The sequence below is a fragment of the Neopelma chrysocephalum genome, unplaced genomic scaffold (genome assembly GCF_003984885.1).
Source record: "Neopelma chrysocephalum unplaced genomic scaffold, ASM398488v2 Primary Assembly neopelma1_69, whole genome shotgun sequence".
Lineage (NCBI taxonomy): Eukaryota > Metazoa > Chordata > Aves > Passeriformes > Pipridae > Neopelma > Neopelma chrysocephalum.
This window is the reverse complement of record NW_020897729.1, coordinates 3,313,428-3,333,421: the sequence shown is the minus strand read 5'-3', so window position 1 is coordinate 3,333,421 and position 19,994 is coordinate 3,313,428. Positions and strand designations below refer to the sequence as shown.

Here is a 19,994-nt window from a genome sequence, read left to right as displayed (position 1 = left end):
TGTCACCGATCCTATTCTGCCATGGAACTCCTGCTTTTATGTGGGGTTGACCATGACCAGCTGCACTCGCTGAGCATAGCGAGGCTCCTGCTCCATCCCTTGCTTTTGCCCAGCTGAAGGTAAGGAGAGGACAACTCCCAGCACTGCAGACAGTGATAAAGCAAGCCTTAGGGTGACTTCCCCAAGCTGGCGAAATTGGGAGCCAATTTCCCGTTGACTAATGGGACCAGGCTCTCTCTGTGGCGTACGGGATTGAAGTGTCTTTGACTCACTCTTCAGCCAGCCCTGACACCATTCACGTCCCTCCAAAGCACCTGCAAACCTGAACTGCGCCGGGAAGTCACCGGTGATGCCTCTCAGCCCACCTCTGGCACCCTGCGCTGGAGGGAGAGAGCAGCTCTGTGCTCCTGAACCACTGAAGCTCAGTTCTTGGGCTCCCCATCCTGGGCACTAGCACGTGCCCTTTTGTGGGGAGCCAGCACTTGGAGTGCCCCGATGTTTGTGGGAGGGAGGACACAGGTTCAGTACCAGGCCGCTGTGAGATCTCTGTGGCAGCTTTACGGGCAGAGAGCGGTTTCTGTGGCTCAACCCAGCATGTGCCACCAGCCCTGGGACCATGCAGCACAGCAGCCCGTGGGGCCATCCACCCACAACCTTCACTGTGGCAGGCTGTGAGGGTCTGGGAAGCTCCACTGACCCCACCTGGGTCACTCCTGTGGCTGCAGGAAACCCCCTCTGCCCTCTGCGCTCAGCCTGTTTCCTTTAGCTGGGTTGCTCACTGATTTTATTTTTATTATTTCCTCTTCCCACTCTCTCCGTGTGGTTTACGTGGCTCTCACGCCAACAACCGGCTTGGCTCTGTCAGTTTTTTCTCTCCTCTGCTGGTCAGATGGCAGATGCTGCCAAATTAGGATGCAGGCAGCAAGCCTCCTGTCCAAGCTGAGGTTCTGCCCAGGACCAGCACTCGTGGGGAAGGACGCTGCCGGAGGGGACGTCTGCCATGGCAAGGGCTTCCTACGTGGAGCCTGATGGAGTGCAGGAGGCTTCCCGCACACCCTGAACAGGTTTGGGAAGCAAATTCCCCCCGTGGTCTGGTCAGTCCAAGCTGTGCCATGGCTTGCCACGGGATCCTTGTGTTGCTCTGCTTGCAGGCACACCCTGCACCCAGATTCCCATCTCCTCAGCCTGACTCACCGCTGCAGCCGCTCATCCATCAGCAGCCCCAGCCCTGAGCACGCAGAGCATCCCTTCCCCACTCCTCCTGCAGAAACACCCACCAGCTGCCCATGCCGGCAGTGGGGCCCTGCACTGGTTGGACCCGCACAGGGCATCCGCACCAGGACTTGGCAGCGCAGCGCTGTCAGCGCCGAGCACACACTTGGCTCTGCGTGCCGCCAGCACGGCGTGTCTGGGCCCTCACGGCACCACTGTGCCCTTATTAGGGCAGCCAGCACGGGGTCTGTCCCTCAGAGAGCTCTGGGCAGCTCCACTCAGGAACCTGCTGCCCCGTGGTCTGGCGCTGCCCACCTGCCCTGGTAGCCACTCCATGCAGGGGTCTGGGGAGTGCAACAGCATCTCTGGGGGTCTTGTGACCACGCAGAGCTGCACTTGGGCTCCTACTGGTCTTCAATAACTGATGGTGTGGGAAATGGGAAGAGACAGGGACGGCAGGTTGCTGCATTCCTTGGGCAGGTAGTGCCATGGGACCGAGCAGAGGCTGCCTCATGGGTGCCCAGCACCATCCTGCCCATCCTGTGCCCCAGCCCTCCTGCGTTACCCACTTGGCAGAGGGCTCCTTCTTTCTCCGCCTTTGTTTTTACCAGATGCTCCTAGTTTGTGTTTTTGAAAAACAGTAAATAACCACTACCTAGTAACCACCTCTGTGTTTGCAAATCAGAGCTGATGTCTGTTGTAGAGATCGCCTCCCTGCCTCTCTCTCAGTGGGGAGCTAACACCATGAGGGGTTTTCCTCCCTCTGTCCCCCTTGCCATGTCCATTGCCAGTGCCACCAGCCCACAATGGGACTGTGTTTGTGTTTGCTCCAGGCGAGCAGCCTGGGCAAGAAGCAGGCTCACTGGCCTGGCTGGGAACCTGGCAAACCGCGAGGCAGGTCGGAGAGCCCACGTGTCCCCAGATGTGCTTGTTTATCTGTGCCGTGGTGGCACCCACAGCCCATGCTCCCAGCCTGTCTGTGGGTGCTGGCGCAGGAGCTGCTGGCGGGTCTCCCCGGGGTGGGACGCGGGAGGAAGGTGTTTACCTCCAGACGGGCTTCATCCGAAACCCTGCGACGCGTGAATATTTCCTTCCTCCTCCACACTTCCTCCCTGGCCGGGTCAGCCTGTGGTTTTCCTGGGGTGGAGGGAAAGAAGTTGAAACTGCCTCTCACTCTGGGGCTGAGCCATGGTGCCGGCACAGCTGAGCTGCCCCGGCATGTCCTGTGCCCCAGCCAGCCAGAGTGAGAGGCTCCCAGCCCACTGCTGTTCTAGGGGCTGGAGAGCCATGGCTCCCTGCCCCTCGTCTTGGGCCTAGGTGGGCTGATGGATGGATGGATGGATGGATGGATGGATGGATGGATGGACAGCCCTTGGGGAGCTGCATGGGCTTTGGGATGGGGCCATGCCTGCAGCTGGGGAGTGGGATGCCCTCATCAGGGAGGCGTTTTGGCACTGGTCCAGGGTCCCGCCGTGGGGCAGGCACCAAAGCCCCTCTGGGCACATCAGGTTTTCCAGGCTTTTGCACACTTCTTGCACCAGACCCCCCTTAGGCAGAAAAGGGTCTGGAAGACCCACAATCCAGACACCTCCAGGTGCCTGCTCCGCTCCAAACAGCCTAGAGGCCATCCCTGGAGTGGGGGTCACAAGGCCAGCAGCCCACAGCAGGGCCATTGGATCCACAGCCTGTTGCCGTACTCTCTTCCTTGCATTTTGCTCCCAGTTTTTGCACACAGTGCTCGCGTGGAGCCACGCAGCTCTGCCTGGGATTAGCGACAGCTGCCTGCAATTGCAGCTCTTCCCAGACAAGCGTCCCGCTCCCCCAAGGCTGGGGCTGGGGCTGTTTGGGGAATGCTGCCGGGGTGGTTTGTCTTGTAGTCTGCTCCAGGAATGTTGGCCAGACGGTCAAATTCTTCTCCCCTCTTGTAAAATGAGTGATGTGGGGCGTCTCTGGGAGAGCAGCCTGCCAGTCCCTCCTCCTCTGGATAAACCTGCCTGGCCCACACCGCCCTGTCATGGGAACGGGCCCTTTCAACCCCAGCCACAGTAAATACGCACCCTGCCAAAGCAGAGGGGGAGGGAGCAGACGGGGGGCGCCCGGTTTCCCTCCTCTGACACCCCCTGTGCTGGCCGGGGGGCACAACTGGCTGTGCCAGTGGCAGGGGGTGGCAGCCCATCACCTTCCCCCCCTCACCACCTGGCCATCTCCTTGTCCTGCTGCTTGCCTGCTCCGGCACAGCTCTCTGGGGACGCCTTGCTCTTCCTGTACTCCTGATGGGAGAAGAGAAATCTGGAGTCTGTCTGCTCCGCTCCCGCTCCTCCCACCATGTCTCACCCCCCAAGTTGCTGTTTTCCACAGAAATGTCAGGCTCAGCTCTCCTCTCCCCCACTCCTCCTGGTTTTTTCCCTCTAATCTTGGCCTTCATCTCCAATTACTTCTTTCTCTCCTTCCTTTTTCTCCAGAGACCCTGATGGACACGAAGTGGGTGACCTCTGAGTTGGCCTGGACAACTCATCCAGAGACAGGGGTAAGTTTGGAGCCAGCCCTGGTCCTGACCTCCAAAGGGCACAGCTGGCCCTGGCCCCACAGGAATCAGGGTTGCTCACCAGTGCCTTTGTGGAGTCTTTGTCCTTCCCTCCCATGCTTATCCTCGCCTCATGAAACTATCTCCTCCTGACTCTGTGTCAGCAGAGCGGGAGTGCTGTGGGCCCTGGCCTGGGTTGCTCTTAGTCACCTTGATGACCAGGAGGGTTGTGACAGGTGGAGGTGCAGCTGCTGCCCTTCCCTGTTGACTGTTGCCTGTTCCCCCCCACCCTCAGCCACATTCACGATGTGTCCGTGGCACTGGTGTCCCCAGCTGGGGATCTAACCCTTCCCCTCTCACTCACAGTGGGAAGAAGTCAGCGGTTACGATGAGGCCATGAACCCCATCCGCACGTACCAGGTCTGCAATGTACGGGAGGCCAACCAGAACAACTGGCTTCGCACCAAGTTCATCCAGCGCCAGGACGTCCAGCGCGTCTATGTGGAGCTGAAGTTCACTGTGCGGGACTGCAACAGCATCCCCAACATCCCCGGCTCCTGCAAAGAGACCTTCAACCTCTTCTATTATGAGTCAGATACGGATTCTGCCTCTGCAAACAGCCCTTTCTGGATGGAAAACCCCTACATCAAAGTGGATACAATTGCCCCAGATGAGAGCTTCTCCAAGCTGGAGTCTGGCCGCGTGAACACTAAGGTGCGCAGCTTTGGCCCCCTCTCCAAGAATGGCTTTTACCTCGCCTTCCAGGACCTGGGAGCCTGCATGTCCCTCATCTCCGTCCGGGCTTTCTACAAGAAATGCTCCAACACCATTGCTGGCTTTGCTATCTTCCCGGAGACTTTAACGGGGGCCGAGCCCACTTCTCTGGTCATCGCGCCAGGCACCTGCATCCCCAACGCGGTGGAGGTGTCTGTGCCCCTAAAGCTGTACTGCAACGGTGACGGCGAGTGGATGGTACCTGTGGGAGCGTGTACGTGTGCCGCTGGGTATGAGCCGGCCATGAAGGATACCCAGTGCCAAGGTACGCGCATGGCGGAGCGATCATGGCTTTTGTCCCCACGGATGCGTTGATGTGGTGGAGGTGGTTTTGTGTTGAGCTCAGTTTGGTTTTGGAGGCTCTTCCCTGAGGAGGGAGCAGGGTGGTTTCTCAGAGGACTGGCCTGCAGTTTGACTTGGAAACCTTAAAGCCTTTGTGGCCTGGACTGGTGCGGTGTCTGCTGTGGCACACTAGTTTGCAAGCACCAGTGCAGGATGCATCTCCTTGCAGCTCCAGGCATGGTCCTCAGCAGGGATCCAGCACACCTAAGCCCCTGAGCATTACCAAAACCTTTCTCTCGCCGCTGCTGCCACATCCAGTATCTCCCCTCTCTCCCTCCTGCAGTGCTCGTGGCTGGGCCTATTGATTGTTCCTGGCAAGTGTGATTTCACGCTGCTTGTGCAGAGGCACTCGGAAGCCCTGGTGGTGATTGGGGCTCCACTGCGCTGTGGGAGAAGCCATGTGGATGCATGCTCCCCCTGACAGTGCTGAAAGCTAGCAGCAGGGAGGGTGGGGAGCAGCATGAAGGCAGGGGGTCTGAAGCCCCTTCTTCCTGCTCAGAAGAGAGGGAAACACATCCTGCACATGTTGATGCTGGGGATGGAGAGCCACCATAGCAGCAGGATAGCTGTGTGGGTCCTGCAGCTGCCATGCTCTCCCACGGTAACTTTGGTGTTGCAGTTTAATCTCAGTTTGGGTGTGTTGATAAGGAAAAATCTGCCTGGGTGGATCTTACTCTCCCTTGGGGTGATTTTTAAACTGGGAACTTTCTCTGGCAGGCAGGACCCTGCCCTGGGGTGGCTGGGGTTTAGGGCAGAAAGGTCGCTGTTCTCCTTGGCTGGAGGCATTGAGCAGGGAGTGGGATGCTGGCTGGGCCCCCAGCACTGGATGCCTCATGCTCGCCGATGACGGGATGCTTGGCGCCGGCCCTTTGCTCTTGGCAGGGGCCACGCGATGTGGGACGGCCCGTGATGTGGGGCTCGGGCCAGGCTGGCCTCTCCATTGGCTTTGGGAGCGGTGTTGCTGTCGGCCGTGCTGCTGTGGCTGGTTGGGGAGAGCTCAGTCTCCACAGTGCTCCACTCGCTCTGCCGGGTGTCCAGAGCCTCCAGCACCATCAGTGCCAGCACAGCCCTGACTTCAGTGTCCCAGCCCCCACATCACTCTTGAGAGCAGCCAATCTGGATCGTCCTGGGGCAGATGGACACCAGTGCCAGGCGTCCGTCCGCACTTAAAACTGTGCACTGGGGTCCACGCTCCTGGGGAGCTGGTTTCCTTCTTGCTTGGATTGGGAGATCTTAGACCATAAAGGGTGTTGGCTCTTTCCCAGCAGGGAGTGGGGTTTGGGCACAAGGTGACACAGTTTCCACCCAGCATCTGGTCTCTGCCTAGCTGGGGCGTCCCAAGGCAGGACTGAGGACTCCTTGGGTTGGGCTCAGGGCATTGCTGGAGCCTAGAGTGAGGTCCCCTCTCCACATCCCCCAAGCTGGATAGACCCCCATGTGGTGGCTTTCCCGGTACCTTTGATTTTCCCCCCAAACCCCAACTTCTTCTGCTGCAGGCAGGGAAGCCATGCTGAGCCACGGGCACGTCTCCATCCGGCAGCCTGCCTTCTTGCTGGGCAGAAGCGGCGGTGTCCTCACGTTTCTCTGGGAAAGTTGCGCTGCGCTTGTAAGATCAGATTTTCCGCCATATGATCGTGTGTTTTAAGTGGAAACAGCTGAAGAAGGGCTGGGAGAAGCTGGAGCTGCAGCTCCCTTTTCTGCTCTTGGCTTATCCCATTTCGACAGTCCAGCACCACCGAGAAGGCTCCCCGGCCCCCACATCATGGGTAGAGGTGGGGATGCAGCCCCACGGAGCTGGGGTTTCATCACTCCCACCCTGGGGAGCCCTCTGAGGCTTCACTGCGCGGGCGAGCAGCACTCCAGAGTGCCAGATGGCATTTTAATAAATAACAATACCCTGTTACCGCTTAGATGGGATAAGCCCTGTTGTAAATCTCCCCCTTTCCCCAGACTTTCAGTGGCCTTTGAAGATCTCCTCCTCCTCCTCTTTATCTCCATCCGGAGCCAAGATTAGGCCTTGCATTCAGACCTGTTACAATGCAGCTTGTATCCCGCTCCCTCGGGAGCAGAGGGCTCATCCTGCCCAGCTGAAGACAGATTCTTTGGCATGCTTTGTAAGGCGATACGCCAGGCTGGTACCTGGCACTCTAGTCCTGAGTTGCCACAGCATTGATTTGGCATCTCATTCTCAGCCTCATTATCTTTATTTAATTAGCACACGGTCCTTCTGGGGGTTGTGCCGCTTCCCACACACTCCCTGCCACACAGAGCTGCAGAGGCAGCTCTTGCAGGATGAAGAGGAGCTGCTGGCCAGGGAGGGGGACAAAGGCCCCCATATTCCTCCACAGACAGGGACGCACTGCATTTGCACGCCAAGCCCTGCAGCCCCTGGGGTTTAGCCTTTCCCCTGATCCCATCTCTTCTCCTTTTTGTTAGCAAGCACCCAAACTGTTCAGAGGATCTGGTGTCAAGGGGCTCCCTAAAAGTGCTCCCGGACATGTGCTCCTATGCCAAATTCACTAGGGTTTGCACCCCTCATGTTGCTGGCTTCACGCAAAGAAAAGTTTGGGGTCTGGCTGGCTGTCATGCCAGGGTGAGCAGTGAGCCCCCTCCTCGCTTGGTCCCATGTCCATGGGGGTCCTGGAGGAGGACCACAGTGCCTCCAGAGCCTACACCCCACTCAGGAGGGAGACTGAAGCTGTGTGGTGCAGTCCGTGGATACCCGAACCATAAGAGCACCTGAGGTGACAGTGTCCAGCCTGACACCACACTTTCCTGAGACCCATTTCTCAGACTTTTTGATGTCCCTTTTCTCATGGCACCAGCCACTAAACATTTGGGCACAGTCAGTAGGTGAGTGCAGGTCAGGCTGGGGCCAAAACCAGAATTTTTGCAAAAATAAATTTCCCTTGCAATCAGTGACTAATGGAAACATCACCCTGAATTAAAGAAAAAAAAATTGCCAAGCAAGCATTGCACTTGCCAACTGTTTGCAGCTTTGCATTGCAACATGGGCTTGCTGCATGAAACCCAGGAAGTGAAACTGCCTGGGATTAATTGCCCGGGCTCCCAGATCAAAGGCAGCAGCAGGGAAGGCAGGGAGAACTGCCGGTTTATAGCCAGGCAACTCCACAATGGGTTACTTGTAACACGTTCGAGGAAATCTGCCCCTGCTGTACTGCCTGTGACCCACTGTGGCTTGAGAGGCAGCTTTGCTTATTGAATTTTTTTTTCTTTTCTTGAAAAAAAAAGAAAAAAATGCTTTCCCGCCTGTTCTTTGGATGCCACTTCAAACCCCTGAGGGCTCTTTCCCTTCCCTCCCTTCAGATTTACTCCATCCACTTTTGGACTGCGCTGGTGTGAAATATTTTCACCCGAAGTGTGATTATTTTATTTTTTTTCAAATAACTGCCTTTTAAGAGAGACTTAAAAACAGAGTTACCGCCTCAGCTGTAGCCAGGCTGTTGCTTCCACAGTTCTGCTCCATCTGCAGCCTCTTATGACAGCGGGAAGGGAGCGAGCCATGCGGGTTCATAAAGCACAGATCGTCCCAAGCAAACCCGGCTGCTGCCTCTAAAGAAATTACAGGGTTGTTGGGCAAAGGGATATGATCAGTTTAATTTATCTAGGCTGAAGCAAGGCATTCTCCTTCATCCTACAGGGAGAGAAATAGCTGGAAGGATGCTGGAATAGTGTAGTGTGAATGGGAAAGCAGTCGAGACATGAGACACGGTAGTTTGGGGCTAGTGTTTCCTGATGTGTCACGACTATCCCTGCCTTTCCCAAGGGAGGGAACCCCAACGTTTTGGGGATGCACTCAGGGTTCGTTGCTGCTTGCCTGCATCCCGTGCAATAATGGAGGCTGCCTGTGGGATGAGTCACTGCTCTCTGCTGCTGCCAGGAAGGTTTTATTTCGGTGTTTTTTTCAGCTCCCTTCCTTGGATTTTATTCACCAGTGTGGGGATTGTATTTGGGAATAGTGCCCTCCTCTTCCCCCAGCCCTGTGCTGCAGCTCTGTGAGGCAGGATCAGGCCCTGGAGGTGGGCAACTTATGAAAATCCTGGAGGGGTTGCCACGCCGTGCCATGCCGGCTGAGCAATGCTCCATAGAGGGTGCAGGGGCAGCTTTGCAGCAGGGCTTTGTTACTGTCCTCCTCCCTCCCACACCCCACACAAATCCCCTCAGAGGCCGATCCCTGCTGTCAGGCCAGACTGCCTCTCCCTCCCATCAAACCAGCAGCTTCTCTTCAGACCGGGGAGCTCCGCTTCGGTTCCCTGACCTGTTATCCTGTGGCTGTCAGTGACTGTCATGTTCTCCCCAGAGGTGACCGCAGCACAGCACCAGGAGATGTGATCTGTGTGCAGAGGTTCAGAGTTGTTATTTTATTTGAGGACACTTCAGCAGGAAAAGTGCTTATGCAAAGCTCTCAGTAGGGAGAGAGGAGCCTGGCTTCCCAGCTCCGGCTGGATGGAGTCACGGTCCCACTCCAGAGCTCCCAGGCTCGTTCCGCGGCATGCTGGCCAAGACAGTGGTTGTTGTACAGGCAGTTTCTTGCAGAGAAGAGATGACACAGCGGCTTATCCACCGGGGACCTGGGATCAGCTTTCAGCTCGGTTACAGCCTTCAAATGTGGCGGCTGAGAGCTGTCATGCTGCCACCGAGGTCTTTATGCTCTGATTTATTAAGCAGAGTTGGAAACTTAAACACTGGAGTGCATCTGGGCCTCGGTCCCTCTCCTGCTCTTCCCCTGCTTAACAGGGCTAGGGCATGGCTCGCCCCCCTCCTGCCAGGGTAGCATGAGAATGCGAAGAAATGACCTTCACCCCTTGTGCCTGCACTGGGCACTCCTGTGGGGTGGCAGGCACCTACCCAAGGACAGCTCTGCCTGTCCCTTCCTCCCGTGTCCGGGAGGTCACTGTCCCCTCCATGCCTGTAACCCACTGGGCACCAGCTGGCACTGCATGTGCAGGAGGCCAAGTGCCCTCATCCCTCCTGCATCCTTTGCAGAGTAGCTGGCTGTCCCCAGCTGCCATGCCATGCTTGGGCTGTCAGCTTCACACAAGCTCTGGTTGCTTTGACTTCACTCTCCCCCCAACAAGCCTGTTATTTCAGGGGGTTTTGTCCCTGATGGATCTGGGCTCCTCTCCATAACCAAAGCATGTTTGGCAGCTTTCTGAGCCCAGAGCATTCCTGTCCAAGAGGTTTCAGTCATCTCTCATTCCTCAACAATCTGGTTCCTTATGTGTGAATCTGCATCCACCCAGTTTGAACCGCCCGGGACTCCAGCTGGGGTGGGTCTGCCTGTGTTGAGGCTGCTCTGCGACCTCTGGGCATCTGCTGTCCATGTAAAGACACATTTTGTGGTGGTCAGGGTGTCCCAGGCTGGGGAGATGGGAGCCCTGGACCTGCTGGCCTCCCATTGCTAGCCAAGGAGCAGGTCTGCACACTCCTTTGCCCTCCAGCCTGCACAGTCGAGACAGGCTAAGCTTTCATTTCCAAAGGGAAGGCCCAGAGGCTGGGTGAACTCAGGTCAAGGAACCAGAGTGAGTCGAGCCATGTGGTCGGTCCTGTTTTGACCAAAGAAGTCTCCTTGCCGGAAGGCTCGCACCCTGAGAGCAGGAAGCAGCTCCTGCCACCCATGCAGGCAATGGGGCTGGAGAGCACACAGTCCCCTCCATGGCAGTGGGGTGACACCCCCTGTGAGGGGCTGCTCTCACATACCCCTGCCCAGCAGCACTGTGCTGGAGTGGGGCTTCTCCCTTGGGGCTGCTGCCTCCCGGTGTCTGGTCAAACCATGGGCCCAGGACGACACCCTGGACCTGCGTGCGGGTCCCTGCAGGGCCGGGCCGGCAGCGTGTGACTCAGCAGCGCTCCACGCCCCATGTGGGGCTGCAACCAGCCGGAAAACTTCCACAGAGGGTGACGGGAGATGCCTCATAGCAGGAAACTTCCACTTGCCACAGCCTGGTGAAGCACCAGGAAACCTCCTCCTGTTTTCAGAGTGATGTGTGACAGGGGTGGGAGGTGGGACAGGGCTATGCCGAAGCAAAGATGGCACCAGTAGGTCTCTCATCTCATCCGGCTGCAAACACAGAGCACAGAATCCACTTCCTTGGGCAGCACTGTGATAAATTGGGCTATTTTGAGGTGTGGGTTGGGTTCCTGAGGCCACATTGCTCCTCAGCTCAAGTGCTGTTAATCCTTTCACGTGCCCCTCATTACAAATAAACACCCTGTGGTGCCAATCAGGCCATATCCCAGGACTTATGGCTCCTTGAAGGACCCTGATCGGAAGTGGAGGAGGGAGGTGGCAGTGATGCTGAAGCAGCTCTTTAGCCAAGGACCTGCAGGAATGTTTTCATCTCGCTCAGTGCTCCACTTGAGCCGACCTTGGGAGGTGCCACCGCCCCGGGACTGAGAAGTGGCTGAAGAGCCCAAGGCGGAAGGTTTGGGGCTGAGTGGCTGATTTTGGATGGTGGAGGCCTCTCACAGGGGCTGCTGCAAGCAGGGCTGAGAAATCCTTTCCTTTTGAGCCTTAATTCCAGCTCAAATTCCGGAGAATGGATCAATGACCTTATGGAGCGTGCTGGGTCGGGAAACCAGCTGGGGAAGGGAGCATGGCAAAGCCCTTGGGAAGAGCAGTGAAGAAACAAAACTGATGATGTGGTCTCCTGAATGGACTGCCCTTCCCCAGTACTGCTGGTGGTGACCAGCTCTTCCCATTTCTGATTACCCTGGTCCTGCTGCTGGAGTGCAGCATTTCCTGGGCAGAGCTGTGCCTGAGCTCTCTGGTGCTCGTGCCCTCTGGCAGCCCACTCTTGCCCACTCTGCACAGCCAGAGGCACTGCATACCTGGGCATGGCTGACAGTGATGGAAAGACTTGTAAGTGGCCTTCAAGCCACTGATGGAAGATTTGGCAGGGCAGTGAGGAAGGATCTCCCCAGCCTTGTTGGGGGCGATGGATGCTTTCTGGGTTCACTTTATAACTCAGGTCTGTTTTTCCTTCCTCCAGCATGTGGCCCGGGAGCCTTCAAGTCTAAGCAGGGGGAAGGTCCCTGCTCTCCCTGCCCTCCCAACAGCCGGACCACATCTGGAGCAGCAATGGTCTGCACTTGTCGAAATGGCTTTTTCCGGGCAGACACAGACCCTGCAGACAGTGCCTGCACCAGTGAGTCCTGCCCTGGGCAAGGAGGGGAGGCGAGGGGAGCTGTGGAAGTGGCGAGGGTCCACGTCTGGGGTGGAAGAGCATGCTGGGCCCACTCCAGGCATGAGCTGGGCATGAGGACATGCCATCCCTGACCCCCCCCATTCTCCCTGCAGGCGTCCCCTCGGCCCCCCGCAATGTCATCTCCAATGTGAATGAGACATCGCTGGTACTGGAGTGGAGTGAGCCACAGGACACAGGCGGGCGGGATGACCTGCTCTACAATGTCATCTGCAAGAAGTGCAGTGTGGAGCGGCGCCTGTGCACCCGCTGCGACGACAACGTGGAGTTCGTGCCGCGCCAGCTCGGCCTCACCGAGCGACGCATCTACATCAGCAACCTGATGGCCCACACCCAGTACACCTTCGAGATCCAGGCTGTGAACGGCATCTCCAACAAGAGTCCCTACCCTCCCCATTTTGCCTCTGTCAACATCACCACCAACCAGGCAGGTCAGTGGAGCTGCAAGGGAGCAGGGGCTGGATCTCCGCCGCAGAGCGGAGCAGAGATTTCCTGCTGACAGCCTGGGAGGCTGCAGTCCTTTGTGGTGCCGCGTAACTGGCTCTCTGCATCTGCATCTAATCCCCTGGGTGAACTGCCCTCTCCATTTAACGCGTGTCTCCTGAGGAGATGAGATCAGAACACATGCAAGTGGAGAAGGGTAGGGTTGGCGGATGCTCCAGAGAGCTCTGGAGCTCCTGGACCTACCCCAGAGATGCTGTGCCTGCTGCAAAGGAAGGAGGAAGGAAACAAGATTTCTCCCCTGTGGGCCTGGGAAGGCTCAGCACCAGCCCAAACCTTTGCAGCCAGCCAAGTGCTCTGCCGTTCCCTCCTTCCTCCCGCTCTGGCCCTGCTCCAGCATGCTGGTAATCTCCAGCCACTGTGCTCTGATCTGATTTCATGGGTCTTGGTGGGGTGGAGCACGGAGCTCCTGGCAAGTGGAGGAGGGGAGGGAGCCCCAGTTTGGGCTGGCAGGGCACTTCCCAGACCAGTTTGCAGCTAGGCATGGGGTGAAACCTCGGTGCTATTTCTGAGGCTCCCCTTGGTGTTGAGATCACACATCCTTGCAGAAACTTGGGGGAGGCCAGTCTTTTCCATGCCTTTCCACCAAGATCATCCAAGCAGGTCCTACACTGATGTGGGATGGTGGAGGGGGGAGCCTGGCACCAGTGGCTCATTCTTCCCCTGCCCTCTTTCCTAGCCCCATCTGCCGTGCCGACAATGCACCTGCACAGCAGCACTGGGAACAGCATGACCCTGTCATGGACTCCCCCAGAGAGACCCAATGGCATCATTCTTGACTATGAGATCAAGTACTCGGAGAAGGTAAAGCAGGAGCAGCCTTTTCCCTCCTCCAGCCTTTCTCAGCTGGCCATCAGCTCCATGGCAAAAGGAGCCACTGCAGAGATGGTCCCTGGGGAATGTGGGAGCCACCAAACGGGGGATGGCTTCACAGAGGTGACACCCACATGTCTCCCCTACAGCAAGGCCAGAGTGATGGCATCGCCAACACAGTCACCAGCCAGAAGAACTCGGTGCGGCTGGACGGGCTGAAGGCCAATGCTCGGTACATGGTGCAGGTCCGGGCACGCACCGTGGCTGGATATGGCCGCTACAGCCTCCCCACAGAGTTTCAGACAACTGCAGAGGGTGGTAGGTACCAGGACTGGGCTGCCTCCATCCCCCAGCCCTCCTATGCATGCTCCTTCCCTAGCTTGACTTTGATTCCTGCCTCTCCATCCATCCAGGCTCCACCAGCAAGACTTTCCAGGAACTGCCTCTGATCGTAGGTTCGGCCACAGCAGGGTTGGTGTTCGTCATCGTTGTGGTGGTGATCGCTATCGTCTGCTTCAGGTACTGGCTTTGCAGGGAAGGGTGGGTTCAGAGCTGGGTTTGGGGGTTGCTCCTGTATGCCACAGAGCTTTCTCCCCCTGACCTATGGGCAGAGCTCTGAGAGCGAAGGACTGGACCTGCCATGCAGGGATCCCAGACCTTGGGTTCTGTGGAAGGACTGTGCCTGTCTCCTTCCCCAGCATGAGCTGTGCTCTGCCATCTTCGCAGCACAACTAGGCCATCTCCTCCCATAGCACCTCGGGTAGAGGGATGGCTCTGCATGCAGACTGCCAGAGGGAAGGCTCTGGCATAGACTGTCTATGCTGGCATTTCGAAGCTGGCAGTGAATGTCTTTGCCCCATCAGGAAAGGGATGGTTACTGAACACCTCCTCTCGTCTCCTTTGGGCAGGAAGCAACGCAACAACACCGACCCTGAGTACACAGAGAAGTTGCAGCAATATGGTGAGTGTGAGAGCCCAGCAAATGGGCTCTGCCTGCTCTCTCCCAATTCCTGCCCTGTGCGCAGGCAAAGGGACAGCCTTTGCTAATGAGGGAGGGTGGGCTGACAGTCAGCCAAGTAACTTGGCATCTGTCACCTGTGCTGTATCCCTCCTGGTCATGACTCCTGCCCTTGCAGTTACCCCTGGGACGAAGGTGTACATTGACCCCTTCACATATGAGGACCCCAACGAAGCTGTTCGGGAATTTGCCAAGGAGATTGACATCTCCTGTGTGAAAATTGAGGAGGTCATTGGAGCAGGCAAGTCCTGGGGCTGGGCACAGCAGCTGCTGAGACTACCACCTGCCACCCTGTCCCATGGCTCACTGTGCTGCCCTCCTCTCTCCTTCCCCACCACAGGGGAGTTCGGTGAGGTTTGTCGTGGACGCCTGAAGCTGCCCGGCCGCCGTGAGATCTTTGTGGCCATCAAGACGCTGAAGGTGGGCTACACTGAGCGGCAGCGGCGGGACTTCCTGAGTGAGGCCAGCATCATGGGCCAGTTCGACCATCCCAACATCATCCACCTGGAGGGTGTGGTGACCAAGAGCCGCCCCGTCATGATCATCACAGAATTTATGGAGAACTGCGCACTTGACTCCTTCCTCCGGGTGAGCATCCATACCCTCCTGCCCTGGGCTGGGGACTGCTGCAAATGGGGGACAGCAGCTCCAAGCCCTTCCCCATCCCTCTATATTGTCATGCTGGAGTCCCCGGGGCTAAGCTCTGCGTAGACATCATGGGGTGGGAGAAGAGGGGTGGCTCTAGGGAGGAGGAAGATGATGGTGGCACATTGGGATCCTTCCTCGATCTGTTTGGTGTGTTGCAAGCCCCTCTGATCTCTCCCTTGGCAGCTGAATGATGGGCAGTTCACAGTCATCCAGCTGGTGGGAATGATGCGAGGCATTGCTGCTGGCATGAAGTACCTTTCGGAGATGAACTACGTGCACCGGGATCTGGCTGCCCGCAACATCCTGGTCAACAGCAACTTGGTCTGCAAAGTGTCTGACTTCGGGCTCTCTCGCTTTCTGGAGGATGACCCGGCTGACCCCACCTACACCAGCTCCCTGGTATGGGACACTCGTGAGGGATCCACTGACCTGGGGGGAGGGGGAGACACCTCAGGTATGTGCTAATCGGGGAGCTGTGTGTCTGTGCAGGGAGGCAAGATCCCAATCAGATGGACGGCTCCTGAGGCCATTGCCTACCGCAAATTCACGTCAGCCAGCGATGTGTGGAGCTACGGCATCGTCATGTGGGAAGTTATGTCCTACGGGGAGCGACCTTACTGGGACATGTCCAACCAGGACGTAAGTGCTCTCTGGGGAGCGGGGAACTGGGGGCTGTAGGCTGCCTGTGGGAGCCCAGGTGGCTCACAGCCTGCATGTCTCTCTGCAGGTGATCAATGCAGTGGAGCAGGATTACCGCCTGCCACCCCCCATGGACTGCCCCACTGCGCTGCACCAGCTGATGCTGGACTGCTGGGTGCGGGACCGCAACCTGCGGCCCAAGTTTGCACAGATTGTCAACACGCTGGACAAGCTCATCCGCAATGCTGCCAGCCTGAAAGTCATCGCCAGCGTCCAGTCTGGGTCAGTGGCATCCCTGTTTCCAGCCAGGGCTTCCCCCAAGCCCAGGAAATGCTGGAGTGGTTGGAAATAGACTGTGGGAGGACAGGGATAAGAAATATCCCCTGCTTCCAGTTACATCTCTCTGCCCTCTGCTGCCTGTGACCTGTGGCTCTCTTGCCCTTTAGCATCTCCCAGCCGCTGCTGGACCGCACCGTCCCGGATTACACCACCTTCACCACCGTGGGAGACTGGCTGGATGCCATCAAAATGGGACGGTACAAGGAGAACTTTGTCAATGCCGGGTTTGCCTCCTTTGACCTGGTGGCACAGATGACTGCAGAGTAAGTCCCTGCTTGCAGAGGAGAGAGGAGGCTGGGGCTGGGGCTGCTGCACAGTGTCCCTTGTCACTTGCCTCTCTGACAGCCACCTCCTCCCACCTGGGCATGTGGTGGGCTGAGTTAAGGCTGGGATTTAGCATCCAGTCCCAAGGGAGTTCAGGTCTGGGATTCAGCATCCAGTCCTCTGGTGTTAGAGGAGCACCAGAGCTTAGCAGAGGGCTGTAATGCAGACGGATAGGTCCCTTGCCTTGCAGCTACATGGGGCAGGGCCACGTGCTGATGGGGGCCACGTGTTGGTGGGGGCTGAGTCTTCACCTTGTCTTTGCAGGGACCTGCTGAGGATAGGGGTGACGTTAGCGGGGCACCAGAAGAAGATATTGAGCAGCATTCAGGACATGAGGCTGCAGATGAACCAGACGCTCCCAGTGCAGGTTTGACCACAGGGGACTCTGCATTGGAACGGACCGAGGGAACCTGCCAACCAGGTTCAGTTTGCGGTGCAGCCCAGCTTCCCGTTTTCCCCTCCACATGGCGCTCCTCTGCCTCGGACGGTCGCCTGGGACGGGATGGGACTGGACACCCTTCCCTGGATCAAAGGCACTCATGCCGAGAGGGAGCCCAGCTTTTCGTCCCGTGTCCTGGAGCGGCGAGGCAGCAACACATCTTCATATTGAAGGTGGATTATGGGACAGAGATGGCACATCCCGCTTCCCGCCCTGTCTCGGTGCTCATCGATTTGAAGAGTTGTTCTGCTTCTTGGATTTCTTTTCACCCTGTTTTCCCCCCAGTCCTCACTTCCCTCACCTCCCCAAGGCCACAGACTGTTGACCCGTCCACTGAATCCATCAGACACGTCAGAACCCTTCCCTAACTCTGGTCTTCAAATGGAAGCAGCCGGGGGAGGCCAAGCCGGCGACAGGGCTGGGGCCATCAGCCCCAGACAATCACTCCTCTCCTCCAGCCCTGGCGAGCCCTCCGCCCGAGGGTCTGCACTGGAACGTGTCCGAAGGGAAGGCTTCGCTCCCTTTCTTGGCTTTGCACGCCAGAACCCGAACCCGATTTACTATGCAGGGAGTTAGGCAAAAAAAATGAAAAAAGAAAAAAAAGAGATATATTAAAAAAAAAAAGAAAAGAGGGAGCAGAAAGGGGAGGGAGGGGGACCAGCTGCCTGGCTCCACATCTCTTACCCTCTTGGTTCTCCTGGCCGGCTCTGGACTGCAGAGCGAGGCCGTCAGCACGTTTGCACAGGGACCCTCCGCCCCCGGACCGACGGCAGCCGCGCTCCCCCCGAGGGGCCGGAGAGCGGGGCTGGGGCGGGGGCTGCGCCGGGGGCCGCGGCTCCCGCAGCCTCCTCTTTTATGCAGAAGGAGCAGGTGCCGCCGGCGCGGCTGCCCACTCCTGACACACGCTGTGATTGCTGCCAAAAGACTCACTCACCTTTCCCTGAGGATTCACTGCAGCCCGGTTCCTCCGAGCCGAGGGAGAGACTCCCAGCGTGCCTGAGTGTGCGTGAGTGTGTGCATGCGTGCGTGGGTGTGTGCTGGCCGCAGGACTGTGGGAGGCAATGGGCAGAATAAAGGCAATAAGAATTTTACCCGAGTTTCCTTTGCTCGATCGCGCTCTCATTGGATGGGCCTGGCTGCCTGCAGCTTTGCTGCCCACCAGGGCCATCCTCTTCCTCCTCCTGGCCAACCTCAAGCTGGCTCTATGCCCCTTTCTGCTCCCGTCTTCTCTTGCTGTCATGTTTTCGAGTTGTCCCAGGGGACCAGGCAGTGATGATGTACCCACCCTGCAGTGCTGGGAGACCCAGCGCACTCCGCATGGGGTGCATAGGGTGGAGGTTGTGAGTCCCAGAGCAGAGCCAGTCAGGAAACTCCATCTAATGTACTAGAGGTGCTCAGCAACTTTTTCCCCCATCCCCTTCTCAAGTCAGGCTGAAACTGTGGGAATCAAACACTGAATGTGAAAGCCAAGCAGAGAGCAGGCATGCACACTGCCAATCCCAGTGCCAGAGGGTCCCCACAGCCCCGAGGCTTCTCCCCAGGGCACTGCTCCTCCTCTGCTCCCCCTGGGCAGAGTCTGGCCCCCAGCAAGAGTGTTGCAACAGCCCCTGGGCATCCCTCAATCACTGGCCTCACTCTTCCCTGTGAAATGGCGGCTGCTGAGCCAGGTGGGAACACACCAAGGTGAACCAACCGGCTGCAGGCAGCAAGGTAACCCCCTGGGAGAGCAAAGCTGGGGATACCATGCTCTCAATCCAGGGGGGATTGCTCCATAGTAGCCAAGTGGGACCGCCAGTTGCTCATCCTGGGTTTCTCAAGTCCCTCTCGGCTGCAGTACACCTTGCTGGCTGGCTTATGGGGTGCTTTGCTGGCAGTGCAGAGGGGCAAGCAGTTGCTCCCCAAAATGAGGAGGTGCGCCCCTATGCTCCCCACTGCTTGGCCCTGCTCCCCTCCTTCCCAGGCTGACAGAGCAGGTGTTGTTTTTCCCCTTTCCTTTGAACTGGCCTGCCTTTGGGTTTCTCATTAACCCCATCCTTCTCCACAGAGAACAGTAAACAATCTGGGAGGGCGGCTGGCAGCAGGTCCTGTACCAGGCAACAGTCTCCCTGCTTACACCATCTCTTCTTTGCAGGATGTATCTGGAATGTTGGCTGCCGGGGACACTGCAGTCCCATTTTGCAGGGGTTTCCCGTCCTGGCTTGCTCCCTATCCTGGCTGCTCCCCAGCCTGCCACAGTGGGACCCCAAACAGCAGCGCTGGGCAGACCTCACCCCTCTCCCAGATCAGGCCAAGGAACCCTGGCACTGGGAGACTTTAAAGAGCAAGTGGCTAAAGAGGTGTCAGAGCCTATTTGGGGCTTGCTAATTCCCCATAACCCCCCACCTGGAAGCACTGTGAGGCACAGGGTCTGCCCCTTTCCTCCCTTGGCTCCCCCAGCCCCTGCTGCTGCAAGGTTTGGGGTCCCACTAGCCCCAGTGCACCTCGAACATCCCCACCTCAACCCTCCATCCTGGCCTGGCTTTGCTTTGGGGAGAGGCCCTGCTCATTTTAAACAATGAGCCCCTTCTCCCAGCCTTCTCCATGCACACCCTACTCCCATGGGGCAGGACACAGCATTCCTGCAGCCAGCCTGGGGTCTCCCCCCCAGCCTCAGGGGTGCACCCAGGGGTGCACCCAGCAGCTCTCCTCATGCTGTACCTGCCACCTCCCTTTCCATATCGATCCACACTGGGGGAAAGCTCTGTTCCATGGTGAAAGAAAAGCAACAACAAAAAACAGCAGCCAGAGAAATCAATGCGAGCGTGCGTTTGTAAAAATATTTTTTAACAAAAAGACTTTTTTTCAATTAAATTATTTAAGGAATTTTATGGAGATCTGTAGTGCCTGTGTGGTTCTTTAGGGGCTCTGGGTGCCAGGGAGCCCTGCGCTGGGGGGGGTGAGGGTGTGTTTGGGCACTGTGTGTGTGAAAGCGAGCCCATGGCAGTGAGCAGGAGGCACTTGGTGCCACAAGCCCAGCCCAAGTGCCCCCCAAAGATGATCCCTGCCTCCTCCCAGAACAGCCAATGGGTGAGGACTTTTTGAGGGGCTGAGGGGACCAGGGGATGCTCCCAGAGTCCTCACCCCTCGGATGCCTCTGCAGGAACATCCTGGGGCCACGGGGATGGGAACAGTGTGAGGTGGCCCTTGGGGGGCATA

The 19,994-nt window shown here is 57.7% G+C and overlaps 1 protein-coding gene across 2 annotated transcripts in view; it reads left to right on the top strand.

Annotated features, from left to right (window-relative positions):
* EPHB3 (EPH receptor B3) overlaps positions 1-19,666 on the top strand; it is a 29,429-nt gene extending 9,763 nt beyond the window's left edge. Inside the window, exons 2-16 of one of the 2 annotated variants that reach the window (XM_027685593.1) lie at positions 3,675-3,739; positions 4,103-4,775; positions 11,866-12,021; positions 12,174-12,509; positions 13,259-13,383; positions 13,542-13,710; positions 13,806-13,911; positions 14,301-14,353; positions 14,529-14,651; positions 14,751-14,998; positions 15,242-15,457; positions 15,548-15,697; positions 15,786-15,979; positions 16,144-16,299; positions 16,625-19,666. In XM_027685593.1, the coding sequence (XP_027541394.1) occupies positions 3,683-3,739; positions 4,103-4,775; positions 11,866-12,021; positions 12,174-12,509; positions 13,259-13,383; positions 13,542-13,710; positions 13,806-13,911; positions 14,301-14,353; positions 14,529-14,651; positions 14,751-14,998; positions 15,242-15,457; positions 15,548-15,697; positions 15,786-15,979; positions 16,144-16,299; positions 16,625-16,733 (2,871 nt within the window). In that variant the 5' untranslated portion in view covers positions 3,675-3,682 and the 3' untranslated portion in view covers positions 16,734-19,666. Of the gene's footprint in view, positions 1-3,674; positions 3,740-4,102; positions 4,776-11,865; positions 12,022-12,173; positions 12,510-13,258; positions 13,384-13,541; positions 13,711-13,805; positions 13,912-14,255; positions 14,354-14,528; positions 14,652-14,750; positions 14,999-15,241; positions 15,458-15,547; positions 15,698-15,785; positions 15,980-16,143; positions 16,300-16,624 lie in introns of both variants that reach the window. The other variant, XM_027685592.1, reaches the window with a different exon arrangement.
* The last annotated feature ends 328 nt before the right edge of the window (positions 19,667-19,994 follow it).